The sequence below is a fragment of the Carettochelys insculpta genome, chromosome 21 (assembly GCF_033958435.1).
Source record: "Carettochelys insculpta isolate YL-2023 chromosome 21, ASM3395843v1, whole genome shotgun sequence".
In the NCBI taxonomy this organism is placed as follows: domain Eukaryota; kingdom Metazoa; phylum Chordata; order Testudines; family Carettochelyidae; genus Carettochelys; species Carettochelys insculpta.
The window spans coordinates 10,055,468-10,074,768 of NC_134157.1; the positions used below are offsets into that span (position 1 = coordinate 10,055,468).

At 49.3% G+C, this 19,301-nt stretch overlaps 1 protein-coding gene across 1 annotated transcript; it reads right to left on the minus strand.

Annotated features, from left to right (window-relative positions):
* Window positions 1-4,803: 4,803 nt before the first annotated feature.
* LOC142023858 (glutamine synthetase) lies at window positions 4,804-17,734 on the minus strand. The gene is made up of 7 exons (XM_075015254.1): window positions 17,599-17,734; window positions 16,445-16,620; window positions 15,083-15,244; window positions 10,826-10,972; window positions 7,583-7,710; window positions 6,214-6,413; window positions 4,804-5,518 (listed from the first exon to the last, which is right to left on the minus strand). The coding sequence occupies exons 2-7, from the start codon at window positions 16,608-16,610 to the stop codon at window positions 5,197-5,199; spliced, it is 1,125 nt and encodes a 374-aa protein (XP_074871355.1). The 5' UTR covers window positions 16,611-16,620; window positions 17,599-17,734; the 3' UTR covers window positions 4,804-5,196.
* Between the last annotated feature and the right edge of the window lie 1,567 nt (window positions 17,735-19,301).

The window sequence follows — 19,301 nt, forward strand, 5'->3', positions numbered from 1 at the left end:
AGCACTTCCACCTGTCTTCTGGGCTGGCCTTAAAGCTCTCTGTTGACAAGTAGCATGTGCTGTTGCTGAGCTGGCATGCAGTGATTAAGAGAGGTGGATTAACACTGACCTCTCTCAAAGCCTCCTGGCTGCTGTGTTTGTCTCTCAGCTCCAGAGCAGTGGTCAGTCTGGAAGCCATTTCTTCAAGTTCTTCTGTCTCCTGCTGAAGTCAGGGAGAAGTTCATGTCTGGTCTGAAGGACATGTGGCTGCAGGGAGAAGAATGGGAGACCTGCTTACAACCATTTATAACCTGGATGAATGGGAGACCTACTTATAACCAATTACAACCTGGATGACCTACCTGGCTGGTAACACCCAGAAGAAGGTGCTCTTGGAGGTGGATGGTGCTGATTTAGTTTTCATGAATGGGTGAACTGGGAGGTTCCCTGTATATATCTAGATCCCGGAGGGAGCAGTTGAATTTAATGCTTAGCTCTGTGCCCATAGATCCCACTGCCTGTGACAAATGAGAGTCATGGTTTACAGACAAGAGTCATGCTTTACAGAGGGAGCTATGGAGGCAGAGATGGGAGTCACCCAGGTTCATACAGCTCATTGGCAGCAATGGTAACAGGATGCATGGGACCTGGGCTCTCTCCATAAGGCCTAATTCAGTCCTCAACAGGGGGGGTTCTGCCTTCTGTGCGTCACCAGAACAAAACCCTCCGTGACTCAATGCACAGAGAAGACACAAACATGAATCAAAATAGGAGCCAGCTGGGTCTGGCCAATATGCTACAGCCACACAGGACAGCCACTGGCAGCTGGAAGAGTGCTTAGCTCAGATGTGGGGCTGAACGGCCGTACCTGACTGTTATGCCCACAGTATGACCAGGAAATGACAGACATCATGGCTGCACCAGCCCAGCTTGTCTCAATGGCTACCCCACACCTTATTTATGTAAATTACCCACAAGCCCCCATTCTCTCCGCCCTGGGAACAGAGGTCTGAGGAATCGCAGAATTCCCTGGGTATAACCTCTGCTCACTGGCCGGCGCATGGAACCAACGTAGGTTTGCCGTCTGGCTGTGCTCACAGCCTGGCCAAGGATCTTTCATGAGCCCATAGTGCCAGGCCATGTGGGTGTAGATCCCAGCTGGTCAGCAGGACAATCTCACCATCAGTTCCTCTGACCCTTTTATTGAACAAAAGTATGTGCAAGAACATATCTTGTTGGGGGAGATTTTGGTGCCTAACAGCCATTGACATGAATGAGCGATAGCTCCCTAAATACTTTTGAGGGGCTCGGCTTAGATGCCTAAGTTACCATTACCTCATTCTAGGAGAAAGCAGTTCTAGTGGTTCAGGGACCAGCATGCGCCCCAGAAGGCCTACATCCAATTACTAGCTCAGCCACAAGTTCCCTGTAGGACCTTGGATAAGTAACTGAAGCATCCCTGTGCCAGTTTCCCAGCTATAGAAAGGGATAAGGCTCCCTTAGCTCATAAGGTATTGTGGCAAATGCACTAGAGGCTGTGGTGGTACAACAAAAAGTGCAGCTCTCAAAACAATGCGCTGTCTCTTTGACAAACCAGTCTTTATGCCCCCGCTCCCTTCCACAAAGCTTAGCTCAGGGAGTGCAACAGGATGTTGAGTGAGCTGGGGGCCGCCAAAGAAGGGATTATGAAGAATCTGTGTTCCAAGCTTACATTTGGTGTTGATTTTCCCAATAGCGTATCACATTCAGTATGTGCCTAAGAACAAGCCCTTCCCCATGAGCACAAGTTCACGCTACTGAGGAGGGAACAGAAGACTCAGATTTGCCCTTTCAGGCCAAGAAGCTGCAAAACATTAGTAATGGAAAATGCTGGCTGGGTTCTTTCACCACATGAGAGACAGAACTGCCTTCTCTCAGGAGAACCGGGGCCTGCAGGGCATGCACTCTAAATTTACTTCAAAGCTATTTGGCCCTTGAATACTACTTTTATCTCCTGAGCCAATAGAAATCAATAGGAAATTCTTGCCCTACCCCCATTTTTGTATTTCTAAGGGTAGTGATGGTAGCCTGTGCTGTATCTCTTAGCAAAGACCCGCTCAGAGTCCTGCTCTGGTGTCATGCCATTGCCTGACTACATGAATGGAATCAGGCTCTTTGTTACTGGCCCTACCCTCCTATCAGATACAAAGTCACCAAAAGCTACTAAAAGGAGGAAGCAGGCAGTTGCAACTGGATTCAGTGCTCTAGAGACCCCAGAAAAGGCCCTGAAGGAGCCTGTTGAAACCACTTCACAGTACTATCTACCTTTGATTCTGTAAGGTGGCTTACACTGGTCTGTAATTTGGACAGGTGGGGTGGCCCTTCTCTGGTTAGCACATCACTTTGATGTGCAGGTACCTTGGGTTCTGCACCAAAATGTTGGTCCAAGTTAGGCTGTGAGGCTCTTTGGGGACATTGGGAGGTCTCCTCAGTGCTAAAAAATATGAGTATCTTAGTTCTCTGCCACAGTTGTAGCGTGGACAAGCCCTACAGGAGCCCTGCAGGTGTTCTGCATGCTCAGGGTCTCCTTCGCATCTGGCAAGTCAGAACCTTGGTGTCTTTCAGCAGAAAAGCTTCAGTTCTGCAAATGTAAGAAAGTGTTGTGGAGTCAGCTGATCTGTGGCAGAAGCTTCACCTTGCATTTTTCAATCTGGGCAACCCTTTATTGCTTGTCTACTACAATCCACCTGTACCACACCAGCCAACAGAGACGTACACGGCATGCATATGCGTTCATCATCTACGTTGGATCCGCTTTTCCCTTGCCCTGCTAGATGAAGGAGGCAGCGATTCTGGGCACGGTTTACAGCTACCTTGGGTTTCCTATAGCCATTGTTTGCCCTTCAGCCAGAGGGCCTCTTGGGGTGCTCACACAATTTAGTACTCCCATTAGCTAAGCAAGTGATGTACACCCAACACAGGTGCCCTGAAAGGACTGTGCTTAGCCTGTTAATTTAAACCACCCTTTGGCAGTAAACTCTGTAGGAATTAGGACGCAGGCAGCCTGGTAAACCCCTTGACCTGACCCCCAATGTGTGTAGCGGAGTAGAGGGCAGAACCTGCAGCACTGGGTAATAGGACTGCTGGCAGCTGTAATACTTATGCATTTAACCCAGGAATGTACATGGCAAGTGCCAAATCTGAAGGGTGGGTCCACACCTCCTCCTCACCCACAGCAACGCCCGAATCAAGAGTGAGCAGCACACGTGGCTGCACAGAGGGACCACTTACCACGGCTCATTTGTATGCTTCAGCCCTTGCTAAAGCCTGACTCTCACTGGAAATAGAGCCCTGCACCATTAACTAGGATACTTAGGATTCCAGCCACAGCACTGGCTGCTGAGTCTGCTGGCCGCACCCTGCTGTGTAAACATCTGCCAGCTGCTCACCCAGGCCCAGCCATGTTGACTCAGGGTGCACATGCTGTTTGGCTTTCGGAGAATCACATCTAAGGGGGGGATGGTCTTCCAGCACCTGGTGAGCAGACTGAGTCAGGGCAAGGCAGTCACCCATGGCCCAGCCTGTTTTAGGGATGGAAGCAGGATGCACAGACCCTCTGCATCAGCAGTGTGCTGCCCCCTGCAGAAAACACAGTAATGAGCCAGACTGTGATGGGCATTTATGGAGCCCCTTACAACAGCAGCCCATGCTGCAGGGAGAACCCTTTGCAACTCTTCTTGCTTCTCTCCAAGGAGATGGGCAGTGGAAATCAAGCTGGTGCATTACTTCCTCTGCCTAGACCCGAGCACCAGCTCCATGGGGAAATAGGGGGCTCTATCCCAGACAGCTCTGGCTGATCAAAACCAGCAGACATATAGCATGCAGTGAGAGCAGGAACATCAGTGGCACTTGCTAGGCACATCCATGCTCTGGGCAGCTGTGATGAGCCGTGTCCCGAGGCATGTTCACAAGCAGCACGGACAGGCGGCCATCTACTTGTCAGAATAAAGGACTCTTGCTGCCACAGAGGAACACCAAGGGGGTTAAAGGCACAGTTTAAAAACTGGGCAGCAGGTGAGGAAGAAATCCACAGGGTTCTGCCAGATTTTGGTGCTGAGGAAGGGAAGTTGTATGTTAGGATGGGATGGAGCAACACTGGGTTTGGTCTTGCTCCCCGAAGGGGAGAAGATGGGCAGGATTTTCTCTTGGCTCAAGACAGAATCCCCTTCACTCAGGTCAGGCACCTGTTGCCTCAAGTTAGTTTCCAGCAGCCACAGGCATTGTGGGGAGTCACGGAAAGCAGAGATGCAGTTGCTAGTGTGCGAGATACACATCATGAAGTCTAGTGGGACACTTGGTGCATTAGGCCACATCAATGATACTACTCATTGTCCTGTCCAGGGTTGGCAGAGTCAGCCCTTGGCCAGCAGCCCTCAAGGAAGAGGTGCTGCCAGAAGCAAAGACACTGAAGACTTTTTAGGACCAATGGTCCCAGCATGGTGCTCTATTGCTGCTTTTCAGCCTAGAAGCAAAGGCCCTGACCAACTCTGGTCCTTGAAGACCCCATAACACTTATCCTCAAGGATGCTTCGTTATCTGAGCCAAATCCCATCACAGGCAACCACATCGTGCTACCTCAATCCCCCTGCAGTTGGGAAATTGGCTTGGAGCAGGTTTCTAATCAGAACAATTCCTGAGGGCCATTACCACTGCACACAATGAGCGGCTGCCAGGTCTCATCCCAGAGGTGGCTGCAAATGAGTGGTTGACCACATAAGCCCAGAATTCAGTCTGTGGAAAAAACTATAGAAAAATGTGACAAAAGAATCTATAGGAGAGACTGGCTGACATCTCAGCCGGTACGACTATTTATTGTTTCCAAACACCGTAAGTATGAGGTGGAGGAGAAGAGGAGAGTCTGGGGGAGGGTGAACAGATTCAACAGCAGCAGCTTTTACACAGGAGTCTGTACATCACAGTAGAAAGTCAATTAAAAATTAAATTTAAGTTTAAAAAAACACCCATGTGTGATCTAAAACCAACAACCAAGAGTTTGGTTGAGAAATATATAGACTCCCCCCCTCGTGCAGATCTAGAAATATTTTTAAGCCACCATTTCACAAGACCAGAAGCAAAGTTCTAAAGAGAGTCTGGCCTTTACAGCTGACCCAGTCACACGTTCATAGAACCCACATGAGAAACTCGTTTAGTATCAAATCCCCCACCCTCACGAGGGCCTCATTTGTCTGTGTAGTCTGTTATTTGCATCCCTGTCTCATTGAGACACGTTGTCCTCACAATGGCCTCTGTGACAGCATATGGGTCACAGTTGGCTGCTGGCCGGCGATCCTCGAAGTAGCCACGGCCATCCTGGCCGACTTGGCGGGGGATGCGGATGCTGGCCCCTCTGTTAGCCACCCCGGCGGAGAACTCGAAGATGCTAGAAGTCTCGTGGTGGCCGGTCAGTCTTCTGGAGTTGTCCCTGCCTCCCCGGGGGTCGTACACACAGATGTGGTAGTCATGTCGCTTGCTTAGCTTCTCAATGGCAGCTTCAATAAATCTAACCAGCAAAGAGAAGAACAGTTTAAGACATTGATAAACAGCACACAGCCCAATGGGAGTCTTGGTCCACAACTGAGGCTCCCAGGTCCTACTGCAATACAAATCAGAGATCATAACTGACCTCTCCTGAGAGCCAACGTGCTTTAGTTTGACTGAAGTCACAGGGTCCAACACAGGATACCCAGATGAAATTCAACGGCCTCTGTTATGTAGCTAACACTACATTGGGGTGCTCAATCTACAGCCCACCACAGCATTTCCAAAGGCCTGTGACCCCTTCAATGCAATACATAAATGGTCAACTCATTAAAGACACATGCAGATTTTACACATGGATTTCTTTGTTTTTAAACTAGATACTTCTATACTTGGAAACCACTTATCTAAATACATACAAAACAAGACCAACATATCTTTTAGTCAATACAGGGTCCTTATGATTACAACAAATGTAGAATCCGTGTGGCCCACACAAGGCTGTGCTTAGGTTTATGTGGTCACCATGTGTCATAAGGTTGGGCACAGCTGTGCTACACGATCCAATGGTCCCCTTTGGTTCTGAAAGCACAAGCCCAGTTTTCAGTCTGCTTCATGCACAGGTTGCTGGGGGTGTTTGGATTTTACCCATTATCTAGATACCATGTCAGTAAGACCCTGAGAGAGGTGCTGCTGCTTAGCAAGGCATTAACTCACTTGAGGCCACCTTCCTTTCTCATGTCCTCAGTGCTATAGTTGGTGTGGCACCCAGCTCCGTTCCAGTTCCCAGTCATTGGTTTAGGGTCCAATGTGGCCACAACCCCAAAGTCTTCACAGACCCGATACAAGATGAACCTTGCCATCCACAGGTGATCTCCCATCTCGATGCCTTCACAAGGCCCCACCTGGAACTCCCACTGGAAGGGGAAAGAAGAGCATTAACACTAAGGGTTGTTTTCTCTCTCAGCCACTTTTGACTCAGTGGATCTTGGCCAACTCCTGCCAGGAGCTCTGGCATACACACCAGTGAGTTATTTATCAAGGGTTCTAGTAATCTGGCTCCCGCTGGAGTGCAACCTGATGCTACTCCGCCCAGAATGACAAAGCAGGGGCTTGCGTCACCTGGTGCACGTCAGAGGCAGCTTTACAGCCTCATTAGTTATCACCCAGCCTAGCAAAGATCACACACAGGACGTGGAAGGAGGAAGTGAAGCAGGGAGCTCAGGAGGGCTCATGCCACTGTGTGTTACAACTGAGTCTGGGCTAGTTAAGGTATTGGGTGGACAATACTGCAGTCTACACCCTCTATTTATGCCAAGAGCAGGTATAGCCAGAATACTGCCTTGCCAATGACCTGTCGGTCCTATTCTACAGATGGGAGGGACCAGGGTGGGTTGGGGAAGTGAAAGGAGAAAAAGAAAAAAGAAGACAAACTCCAAACATCTGATATGGGAATGTCAAGCTTCAGGGCTTGTCTACATGGGACAGTCATATCCGTTTGATTTAAAGGTTCAAGTTTGCAATGGGTGCAACTTCCTTATGTGGAATTAGGAATTCACTTGAGCTAATCTGAAGTAGGTGTGCCCACTGAGGGTGGCACTAGTTTAGAAATCACACCCTCAGTGATGCTGGCTCAGCTTTCTCTTTGAGACCAAGCCTTAGCTGAACCAGGTCACTTGACTTAGTGGCAGGTGACCATGCTGGTCCAGAGGACACCCAAACTGCCCAAGGACTTTGGAAACTCTGCGTCCATCTTTCAGCATTGGAGACCAGGTGCTCCACAGGAACACACTGCTCCAGGTGGATCTTCCTTCCCTGTAGTTTTGCTGAAAGCACCAGATACTCAGAGAAGACAGCTCCCTTCTGCACTGGGCAAGAGGTCAAATGCTGCCACAGCTGCAAGGGAGTGGGGGGAAAGGAAACATGGAGAGTGGAAGAAGCAGATCCTCAAGGAGAACACAGCAGAGTGAATGCTCGGGGCACTGCCAGGAGGTACAAGACAAGTATCTCAACATCCCCCTTAGTTTCCTGTCTCAACCAGTGCTCCCTTGACAGAAAGCATGAAAAATGCTCCTTCTGCACATACCTGGGAGGGCATGACCTCAGCATTGGTGCCACATATCTTCACACCGGCATAGATGCATGCCTTGTAGTGAGACTCAACAATATCTCGCCCATATACCTTGTCTGCGCCAACTCCACAGTAGTAGGGTCCTACGGGGAGACAAGGCATAAGTACCAGTCAAACTCAAGGGAGGAGGAGCAGTGCCACTTCATTTCCCATCCTGTAAGTTTTTACTCCAGTGGGAATTTGGAATTCGTAAAGGTGCTGGAAGAAGCGCCCTAGAAACAAGAGTCCCCAAGGTCATGGAGATGCAATGGCTTCTCCAGCTTGGCTTCAAACTGAGCTGAAGGGACTTTGCCTACAAGAGAGTGCAGGTCACGCTCCCTACACTAGGTCAAAACTTCGAAATGGCCATTTCGAAGTTTACTAATGAAGGGCTGAAATACATATTCAGCGCCTCATTAGAATGCTGGCAGCCGCGGCACTTCGAAATTGACGTGGCTCACCGCCGCGCGGCTCGTCCAGACGGGACTCCTTTTCGAAAGGACCCTGGCAACTCTGCAAGCCCCTTATTCCTAACAGCAGATAGGAATAAGGGGATTTTGAAGTTGCCGGGGTCCTTTCCAAAAAGAGCCCTGTCTGGATGAGCCGTGTTAATTTCGAAGTGCCATGGCTGCCAGCATTCTAATGAGGCGCTGAAATACATATTCACTGCTTCATTAGTAAACTTTGAAATAGCCATTTGCATAGCCATTTCAAAGTTCTGAGCTAGTGTAGACGTAGCCTTCCAGTTGTTGGCCTGTGTGGAGATTGGCAGCAACACTACCAACCAGAATCATAGAATCACAGGACACGAGGATTGGAAGGGACCTTGAGAGGTCATCAAGTCCAGCCCCCCGCCCCAATGGCAGGACCAAGTACTGCCTAGACCATCCCTGACAGATATTTATTAAGGGTTGTTCAGTTGTGTGGACACCTGCCCATCCTATGGGAAATGCATTGGGACCACCACACAGCTCTCGGAGCTACTTTTGGACATCACCAATGAGAGGACAGATTGGAACAGCAGCTAGAAAGTAAAGCTTCACAATCCATTCTCAACACTCTGGGCCACTGAATCTCCAGCTTTTCTCCAGTCCTCCCACAGTAAGCTTGGCTGAAGCATCCATTCCCCTATACACCTCATTTATGCTTAAACTGCAGCAAGGGAAGTTTAGGCTGGACGTCAGGAAAAACTTCCCATCAGGATGGTTGAACACTGGAATAAATTGCCTAGGGAGGCTGTGGTATCTCCTTCACTGGAGATAGTTAAGATCAGGTTCGATAGACATCTATCAGGGAAGATCTAGACCCGGGGTCTGCAACCTGTGGCTCTAGAGCCACCTGAAGCTCTTTAAGGACTTCTTTGTGGCTCCTGCCACAGTAATTGCAAATAAAATAAAAAACCCTCCTGATAATTTTCAATAATCAGTGAATGTCTGAAAGTCCAACAATGAGCCCAACTCATATCTAAAGAGCAAACGATATGTGATCTTGAAATATTGGGTAACTTCCTCTGTAATATGTGGCATGTAATGCGGGGTATGACACTATCTCCATTTTGATTGTGTTGCGAATGAAGTCTTGATTTTGAAAAGAAAAAGGCAGCTTGCGGCATTACTGCTGTGAAGGGCAACATGGATTTGAAGAAAAATCTGAAATTAAACATCAAGTAAAATAGGCAGAATTAAAGTGGGGTCGGGAGTGAAAGTCAGGAAGACATTGGTACAAACACACATGTGAAGTGCGAGGAAATAGAATATGTAAAAAGTTTGTGAATGTCCTGCAGTAAATGTGCCTTGTTACAAATCATCGTGTGTTCATTGTTCTTAAAACTGGGGTTACAAAACGGATGGTTTGATGTTATTAAGGACTGTCTCATATTCACATGCATTGCAACTCTTGGATTATTGAGCTTGTTACCAAATTTGAAAAAAAAAAAAAAAAAAAAAAAAAAAAGGCTCTTCCTGCTACTTTAGTTGTCAGTCTGTGGTCTAGACAGTGGATGTTCCTGCTGTGAAGGCAGAGGACTGGACTCAATGACCTCTCAAGGTCCTTTCCAGTTCTATGTCTCTATGAGAAGGCACACCACCTGCGCCCATCCAGTCGTGGATCTCCCGCGATGTGGGGAGCAGGAAGAAAGGAAGTGAAGAAATTCACCATTACAATGAACTCAGTCCTGACCATGAAGGCCGACTTTGAGATTGTTAAAATAAACATAGGTCACATCAGCCGTCAGAACAAGCCTGGAACTGGCCAGGGTTAACCTGTTGGTGTTTGCTGCAGATTTTGCTCCTTCAATGGGCGCAGTCACCACTGCGGTAGAAACTCATAGGGGGAGGGGAAAAAAAAAAAAAAAAAAACACAAAAAAACACCAAGAAAAAACCAAACAGATGTTGAGACTCCATCCCAGTCAGGGAAGCTTGAGGAAACAAAAACCCTCAAGCACTGCTAGTCCCACACAGTCCAGTCTAAGCAGCTGAACAAGCTTGGGTTCACACAATCAGCCTTTACATGAATAGCCACCTGCAGCTGTTTTGTTTTCTTTTTTGCAGCCAAGTTCTCAAGCCCTCGACAAACAAGTCCTAGAATGGAAAAGTTTGTGTAATCTCAGGCAGTGTCACGAGAGTTGCGCCACTGCAGGTCACATGACCTGTGGGGTGCACAATGCACAGGCATGCCACTGGTACTTATAGAACTTGGCATGGTGCATCCTGTAATTTAGGTTCAGGAAGAAGCTGGGCCCTTTTGTCTCAGAGATGTAATGCGTAGGACGACTGGGGAGAGAAGCCCATTGCTGGATCAACATCTTCAGAAGAAGTCCTGACTCTCAGAAGTGAGAAGAGCAGCTGAATTAAGCTGGCCGAGGTTATCCAGCCACCAGTACCACTTGGGATGCAAGAGCTTTTTTGCTGGGCTTCACTCACCCAGCAAATTAAACCAGTCTTGGCTGCAGATCCTACCATGTGAAGGGCATGAGGGAGAAAACACACTTGCACCCCCACAGAATAGGCACTCACGGTTCTCCCTGCAGTTAGTGCCCCAGACAGGAACTGCACAGATTTGGTGAGGCAGAGTGCCTTTGATTTCTATAGATGTCAATAGGAACTGCATCCCAGCACTCTGAAGAGCTGGTGCTGGCGAGCAGAATGCTAGCTACTCAGAGTCTGGGAATACTAGTGGCAGGGAGGGGGGCATGCGGGGAAAGAGAATCTAGTCCTTACCTTGGGGACCTGGGAACCCATTATCAGGCCAGCCATATGGGTGACCATTGATCCCCAGCAGCGTGTACTCTTGCTCCATTCCAAACCAAGGATGATCATCCTTAACCAAGTCCATGACTTTTTTACATGTGTGTCTCAAGTTGGTTTCTGGAGAGAAGAGATAGTCCTTGGTTAGCTCTGGAACACTAACCTGGGAACCAGAACCCCCCAGCCTTTCATTCAGTGATTTCTTACAGAAGAAGGTAGCTGGTGATTTTTCTTGTGCAGCCGCCTATAAGCTGTGGGGGGTCTCCTCCAGCCAGCCTCTCTGCTGGGAATCTGCAACCAATGTTGTTATGAATTCAGGACTCCGTATTGGTTTGCATGGCAACAGATGCATCTCAAAGATAAGACTAGGATGGCCCCGATGGGGAAAGCTGGCCTGAGAGGCCAATAAATCCTGACCAACACAGAAAGTGCTCGACAGAAGGAAGGGAATAAGGAAAGTAACTGGTTACACAAGGTTGTCCCCTTCTCTCCCCAGATCAAGTGTTTTGTGCTCACCCACCTTTGTCTTTAGCAGTGGAGAAAAACAACAGTGTTTGATTTCAAAGGTGGGTGTAATTTTATATTTCAAGTGTAAATTTAACCCTCTCCCTATGAAAATAGATATGAAAAGAAATCCACAAGCATTTAGGTCCCCATTTGCTCTGCTGCCTCCTCTCTGCCCCATCACCAGATTAACTGTCACATACATATGGATTTTGCCTACTACCAACAGTAATCTTCCCATGTTAGAAGTGTCATCCTGGTTAAGGATCTGTATCCATCTTTCCACCCCATGTAGGTGTCCTTAAACGACGCTTACTAGAGTTCTCGTCCAGCCTCATGGCTGCCCACCTTCTGGGCAAGCATTTGAGTTGGCTGACAGCTTTCAAGACCCTAGCGGGTGCCAGTGCTACTCTTGCTCTCCTTCACAGGAGTGTACAGAACCCACCACAACAGCCCTGACTTTGCCAACAAGATACTGGTGGCTCGAGTGAGACCTGAAAAGGAAGAATATGGGTAAAGGGGACGAGGAAATGAAACAGGTTTCCCCACATTGCAGAAAATGGCACCCCACAGGCAATAAGTTACCCCTTTACCTACAGCTTTCACTGAAGAGACCCAAATGCTGATGCAATGCAAACCCCAGGGATTTGTAAATAATGAAGCAGCAGCAGCATTTTCCTTTAAAGGACACATGTAGAAAGCTTGTATGGGGGTGAGGCAGGGGAGGTGTGAAGAAGCCCTCTAACCATGTAAGTTGGGCAACTGCAAGGGAGAGTCAGTTCTGGGACTGGCAGTTGCTGGGCCATATGCAAGCACCATGTGTTACAAGGAGGGCTGGCTGCCATACTCCCCTTTCAAACAAAATCTAACTTCAAAAGCCCATGAGCACAAATTCACAGGTAAAGCCCCAGGCCTGAGTCTCCCATCCACATCAAGCCTCGACATCGTTACAAAATCCAGAAGGGAGGATTTAGACTACAGTACTTCAGAGGCGTGAAATGCTCGAGTTCAGTGTTTTACAATCAACCAGCGCTATCTCAGGCCACCACATCCCTTGGACCTCCACCATCCCAGGGATGCCAGAGCTGGGGATGTGACCTTCCTTGGTCCTCACAAGGGTCAGGAGCCTCCTCACACATATACATACACATACAGCTTCAGGGCGTGGCTGTGTTAGTCTGTTGCTGCACAAAAAAAAAACAAACCAAGCAATTCTGAAGCACCTTAAAGACTAAACAAAATGTATTTATTTATTAGGTAATGGGGTTTCGTGGATAAGAGCCACTTCAGATGTGCTGCAGAGAAGAATTCAGGGTTTATGTAGCAGCTACGAGGAGGGCAGAGGAAGAAGGAGACTAAAAAAAAGGGGGGGGGGGGCGGGGGAAGTCACCTGTCATTAATAAGACCAGTGGAAGAAGCAAATTAAATGGGATGGTGCCACTCCTGTGAATATCAAAGGTGGGAAATTGCCCTTGTAAAGGGCAGGATAACTGAGATCCCCGTTAAGCCCCAGGTTGAAGTGTGTGAAACTCGAAAGTGAATTCCAGTTCAGATGTCTCCCACTTTAATTTTGTGGTAAAATCCTTTTGTAGCAGAACGGTGACTTTCAAATCCTTTATTGACTGTCCATGGGGTGTTAAAGGATTCCCTATAGGTTTATGTGTATTACAATTTCTGACGTTGATTTATAGGTTCCTGGGTTAGTGTTTGTGGCATGGTGTTCCCCACCATTGATGTTCACAGGAATAGCATCCATCCCACTTGATTTACCTCTTGCACTGGTACTATTAATGACAGGTGACTGCCCCCCCTTTGTCCCTGTCTCCCCAGTTCCCCACACTCTGTATAAATCCTGGATTCTTATTTTCAGCTCCAAATCGGACGTGCGTCTTACCCAGGAAAGCTCAGATTTATTTGATAGGCAACGTTAGTCTTTACGGTGCTGCAGATCTGCTTGTTTTTGATACGTCCCCCTTGTGCATGCTCCCAACAACAATCTCAGAGTACTTTTGGCTGGGGCGTAGCCATGGGTGGGCCCAGGTGAGTGGTGCTCTATGCACTTAGCATCCATGCCCACTCCCCCAGCCCTGGCTCCAGAGCTGCCCTGCTCTGCTGCACTAGGGCTCCATTCACGAAATGGGGTCAGGCTGTGGGCACTTATTCTGCCTAATGCTCCTGCCAGGGTGGAGCAGGTGGAGGGAGTGAAGCCCCCACACTTCCTTCACTCTCCAGCAGGAGCACTGGGGGGTGGGGGGGTGCAGAGCAGGTAGGCCCTTTTGCCTATGGTCCCAAGTTGGCTCAGTGGCTAACCCACAACCGGGAGGACAAGCAAGCTGATGGTTAGTTGCTGCAGAGAGCTTTGAAAAAAATAAGCTAGGCCCACTGCCCCTGAGAGCCTGACCCAGCATGGGGCATTGGGACCTGGATGCACTGGAGACCAGCGTCTGCTCCCAGCACTGGGTGCGTACCCAGGGCCCCACAAAGCCCATGGACAGAGGTTCCATCATCTGCCCTCCCCTCCCCTAGGCCAGCTACTCAGAGTGGGACAAGGCTAGCTCCCCGTTCCCTTCCAGTCTCCCCCATAATTGCCTGCCCACCTGAAGTTCAGGCCCATACAAGTATCATTTAAGCCGCTGCCTTAAACCAGCTTCTCCACAATCATCCTGAACATGCAGGCCAGATTCCTGCTGTGCACCTGACACATCACTGTACCCAGCTGGGGGCCACAGCCAAGGTGCAGATATCATCTGAGAGAAGAGCAACCTGCTGGAAGTCAGAGGAGCAACAGAAAAGGTGCAGATTTCCTTTCTTAAAGCAACTAGTGGAGTTCTCCAGCAGCAAGGGGAGAGGAAGTGTGACTATGATGTGGAGCCAAGGTTCCAGGTACCTTAGCACAACTTCGCTTACCGGTGTACAGCAGACCCTCGACTTGCACAAAACCTACATTCCCAGGGAACAAGGAGTAATTCAAATTTCGTGCAAGTCGAGATGGGAATGGCTCTGCCAGCTCCACCCCCCAGGGAGCCGTTGGGATTTCCCGGCTCCAGCAGCTGTGCTCCACCTGCTCTGTGAATTCCCCAGCCACGGCAGCTCCCTGTGGCTGGAGCTGCCACTGGGGTCCTCCTCGACTCACGTTAAAATGAGAAACGCGCAAGTCGAAAGGGTGTATCTCAGGGGTCTACTGTATAGGTTTTTAATATGATACATTTTTTTAAAATCTGCAGCTGTGCCTATGGGTTTAAACCCTAACTGCCAAGTTTCTGATTTAATATTCAAAATGCCACATTCTAGTGATGTTACTGTATGTATTCAGGGAGACTGTAAATTTGGGAATACAGCTTAAAATTACTTGATGCTGATCTGGTCTACGAGGAATGGGGGGACCTCTGCAAACAGATGCAAACAGAATATTAGTTCCTTTTTGACTGCTCAGTAGAATGCTCCTTGTCCTTCCAGGACATGCTAAGATGGATTTACTGCAGATAACCAGCACCAGCTATAGGGTTTTTGCACACCCTACATTAACTGCAAACACACCTCACCACTTACCCCTCAGTCACTGATTAGCACCTGATCACTGACTTCTAGGGGCACTGTGGGTACTCAGCACTTCTGAGAACAGGGCCCTAAAATGTTGATGGTTGTGGCACATAGCTGGCATGTCTCTTTGGTAACACTGGCTCTAGTAACAGCCAGTTTAGGCAAGTGCAGCCAGAGGACCCTCACCTGCAGGTTTCCGGTTGTATTTCAGGACCTCACACAGCACTAGCTTGTTAGGATCCAGGCAGAAGGGGTCTCGAAACATCCTGACTGGTATCAAAAACATATCACTGTTGGAGCCTTCTGCTTGATCTGTACTGGAGCCATCGAAATTCCATTCTGGGACGTCTGGGGCAAGAGAAACAGAAAAAACCCTCAGATTAAATTTGATCATATTGATTGATCTCTTCTTGAGACTCGTAAGAAAACAAACCAGCAGTCAGGTACCACCTTAAAGGCTAACAAAATAATTTATTAGGTGATGAGCTTTCGTGGGGCAGACCCACTTGGTCAGACCTGGAGACAGTGCTGTGCCAGATGTATTCTGCAACAGACCATTGAAACCTGAAAGCCTCAGAGTCTCCCAGAACTACATGAAACTTCCTTCCACAGCCAATACTCCCCTCACTGACAATGAAAGTGGGAAAAATCCAGCCACAGCTCCCCTTAACTATTTTGTTGGTTCAAAGGAGGATTTCAGCTTCCCACAGTTCACAGCATGTCTAGAGACTAACGCATGCCAGACAGGGTTAATGTCTACGTTCCATTTGCAGAGGTGCCTATGATCTAGAGCTAGGATAATGCAAAGGGGGAGGCAGGCAATTTTGTAAGTTGCAGGGTGCAGCATGATCGGCTGCTGTGTCTCAGGCCCATCTACCTAATTAAAAATGTTGAAATACGTTACTATATTAATTCACATTTATATACCAATTAATAACCTTCCTACCTCCCATATACTACTACTCTTATACTTGACAAAAGGGTTCTTTTTAATATGAACATAAGTGAAATTTCAATCTGTTTGGATTACATGAGACATGTTTGGGAAGGTGGGGTGCTAACTGTAGGGAAAAAAAGTGGGGCTCACTATAAAAAGCGTGCTCCCTGCTGAACTAGCAGTTTAGCCATCAGTCCTTTGGCTGTAAACACATCTCCTAGCCAAACCCCATTACAAGCTACTTTTGAAGGAATGCCATGTATACAGGCTTCTTTGCCAAGGAGAAAGAAGCCCTGCTTTGAGAGGCGAGACTGCTGCCCCCTCACCGATCTAGCACGGATGGCAGATTATGGATAGCAAACAATCATCCCGGAGAAAGATGGATATTAACCACATCACCTGTACAGCATCAGCAGCCCAGTTCATTTACACAGTATAATTCACAGGGAACGAGACCTGCTCTGTGCATTATGGTACAAAAATAAACCTGACACATAGCAGCTAATCATAATGCACAGGCCTTGCCTCTACACTTGCATCTGTAAATGGAGCAAAGATGTAGAAGCCACAAGAGGGTGACAGCTCCTTAAAGCTAACAGGCCTGGCTTTACCTTGTATACACTTTGGTTCCTGGTCCATGGTTCGAGTTTTACAGCGAAGTCCTTCTCCACTACCGTCAATCCATACATAGGTCACTAGGACCATGCCCCCTTGGGGCAGCCTCATGTACTGGTCCCGGACATTCTTGTTCAGCTTGGAACTGTGTGACACAGACATGTTGATGAATCTAGAGAACAAGGGAGAATAAAAAACAAGTTCCAGTTACAGATATGGTTCCAGAACAAGGTGGACTCGATCCAGAGACAAAGAGCAGGAAAAACCCAGCATAGACACAGAGAGCCCCACAGCAAACAGCTCCCTGGAGGTACAGGGGCAAGCAGGCAACTAGCGATGGGGTCTGTGCAGAAGCAGTTTTATGATCTTGCACCATTTCCGCCTGACTGCTGAGACGGGGCTTTGGCGCCATTTCCTTTTTTAAAAAAGTCATTTACGTTCTGTAAGCGAGGCAGGACGGAGGCGAGCAGAGCAGTTCCACCAGCCAATTAAAAAAAAGCCTCCTTCCCTCCAAGGATGACACGGCCAGTGGCGCTGAACACATTCTGGAGCGGTTGGAGCTCAGTGCAAAGAGACCGTCCGGTCTCAGAGTGCCGCCTGTGGTACAGCAATGCACTGGCAGCGCTCCTAGGGCAGGGAGGACAGGAAAGGCCCTTCTGTACCACAGAGCTACGCACAGCAGCAACCCTGCGTGGGGTGCCAGCCGCAAGCCAGGCTGGGCCATACACAGCAGGGGCAGCGGGGCGGCAGTTCCGGCGCGCTTGGAGCCGGATCCCCACTACTTCCCCAGCGGGCAGGGCTCTGCCCTGTGGGCAAGGCGGTTCCCAGAGGAAGGGGGCGCCAGGCCCACTCCAGGGCGGCCACGTTTCGGCTGAGCAGCGCGCTGGGCCGCTCGCCGCCGGAGCGAGGAGTTACAGCCCGGCAAGGGAATCGCGGAAGAGCCGGTTCCGCCGCCGGCGACCAGGGGGCAGCCGGAGCTGTCGGCGCGCGGGGAGATTCCCCGGGCGGCGCCCGGCACAGCAGGACCCCCGCTCCCGAGCGATCGGGGCTCTGCGGAGCCAGCGGGGACGGGGCAGCCCGGCACGGAGCCCCCTGCGGGCCGCTGCCAGGCCCAGAGCCGGAACACGTGGTGCCCACGCTCCCTACTCACCGTCCCGGCCACGCTGCTGCCTAAGCTCCCCGCCGGCTGCTGCCCCCGGCGGCTCTTATAGGCGCCCCCGCCAGCCGGGCCGGGCCGGGGCAGCGCGGGGCGGCCGCTCCCAGGTGATGCAATGGCAGGCGGGTGGCTGGCCTCCTTCGCCCCTCCCCGCAGGGGAGTCGCCTCCTGCGCCCTCTCCCCCGCCCACCTCGGAGGAAGTTCGGCCCTTGGAAGGAGCTGTTGGCTGTTTGTTATTGTAGGGTCGCCCCGACTGAACGGTGGGTGGGAGGGAACCCGGAGCTGGAGCCCCGCGGACGGCTGGGAGGGGTGGAGAGGGGCCGCCAGGCCGGGCCAGGGGGTGCATTTGTCAGAAAGTTGGAAGGGGGTGCTTGGGGCAATCCTTGCGACCTGGGCATGAAGCAGAGAGGAATTCAGCTGTCGAGGCAGGTTTTTGGTTTTGCTTTAAAGCTCCAGTTTCTGGAGTCATGTGAAAGGGGAATATCGGCTGGCTTCTTAAAAGCAGGTTTTCAACCTGGCTGGAGCAGAGAAAAGAAAAGCAACAAGAAGTCCTGTGGCACCTTGTAGACTAACAGATATTTTGGAGCACGAGCTTTTGTGGGCAAAGATCCGCTGCATCAGATGCAGTGGGTCTTTGCCCACGAAAGCTTGTGCTCCAAAATATCTGTTAGTCTATCAGGTGCCACAGGACTTCTTGTTGCTTTTGAAGGTACAGACTAACTCAGCTACCTCTCTGACACTTGTCAGAAAAAAAAAAACAACACAACCCCAAACCAGATAGCAATTAAAACAAATAGTAAAACAAAAAACAAAACAAAACAAAACAAAAAAGAATTCATGCTTTTAAGCCAAGCTCGTGATTTCTGGGGCCCTGATTCATGGATTATGGATGCAGGGACTTGGCAGTACCAGGGGAGGCACATCCTTTTGGGGCTCTCTGCACGTTGGACATGCCTGTCAAGATCAGTTCTGACAGTGGCTTGGTCTTGGGTTGGTGGTAGCTGAGGCATGGCAGAGGTGGCTGGTGGAGTTAGTGACCAGGTCTGCTCCAAAAGACACTTGTCATTTTAAAACGTTTTTGTGTAAAAACTAAAGAATGGCTGAGATTAAATGGGAAGCATTTACCAGCTTCCCAGCTCGGAGGTATCAATCACTAGTGGCAATGAGGGATAGATAAAACAGTAACATTGGCGAGAGCTGTGCCCACCTGTGGCACCAGAATGAGATGCCCTTCACAGTAAATTGTGTGTAGCTTTCTGTAAGAGGAGCAGGCTGCAGAGTGCATGCTTTTATCAGTACCAAAAATGGCTAAGGACTCTGACATTTTGCATCAAGCATGAAAAGACTCAGAGCAGCAGGTCTCAAAGCTCAGGTTTGCAGACTTGACCTTGAAGCTATGAACAGCCATGTCTGAGCCCAAATGGGAACAGCTCCCCACAACTCCAGTTCTCAAAGCCAAACAAGAACAGCTGCATCTGGCTATTTTTTAATGTGGTAGAACAAGCCTAAGTAAGTAGACCTAGGCCAGGGGTCTGCAACCTGTGGCTCCAGAACCGCATGTGGCCCTTTAAGGTCTTCTTTGTGGCTCCTGATGCTATAATTGCAAAGTTTAAAAACAAAAAAAAATCCTGATTATTTTTGATATTTTGGTGAACTTCTAAAAGCCCGACAATGAACAACTCATATCTAAATAGCAA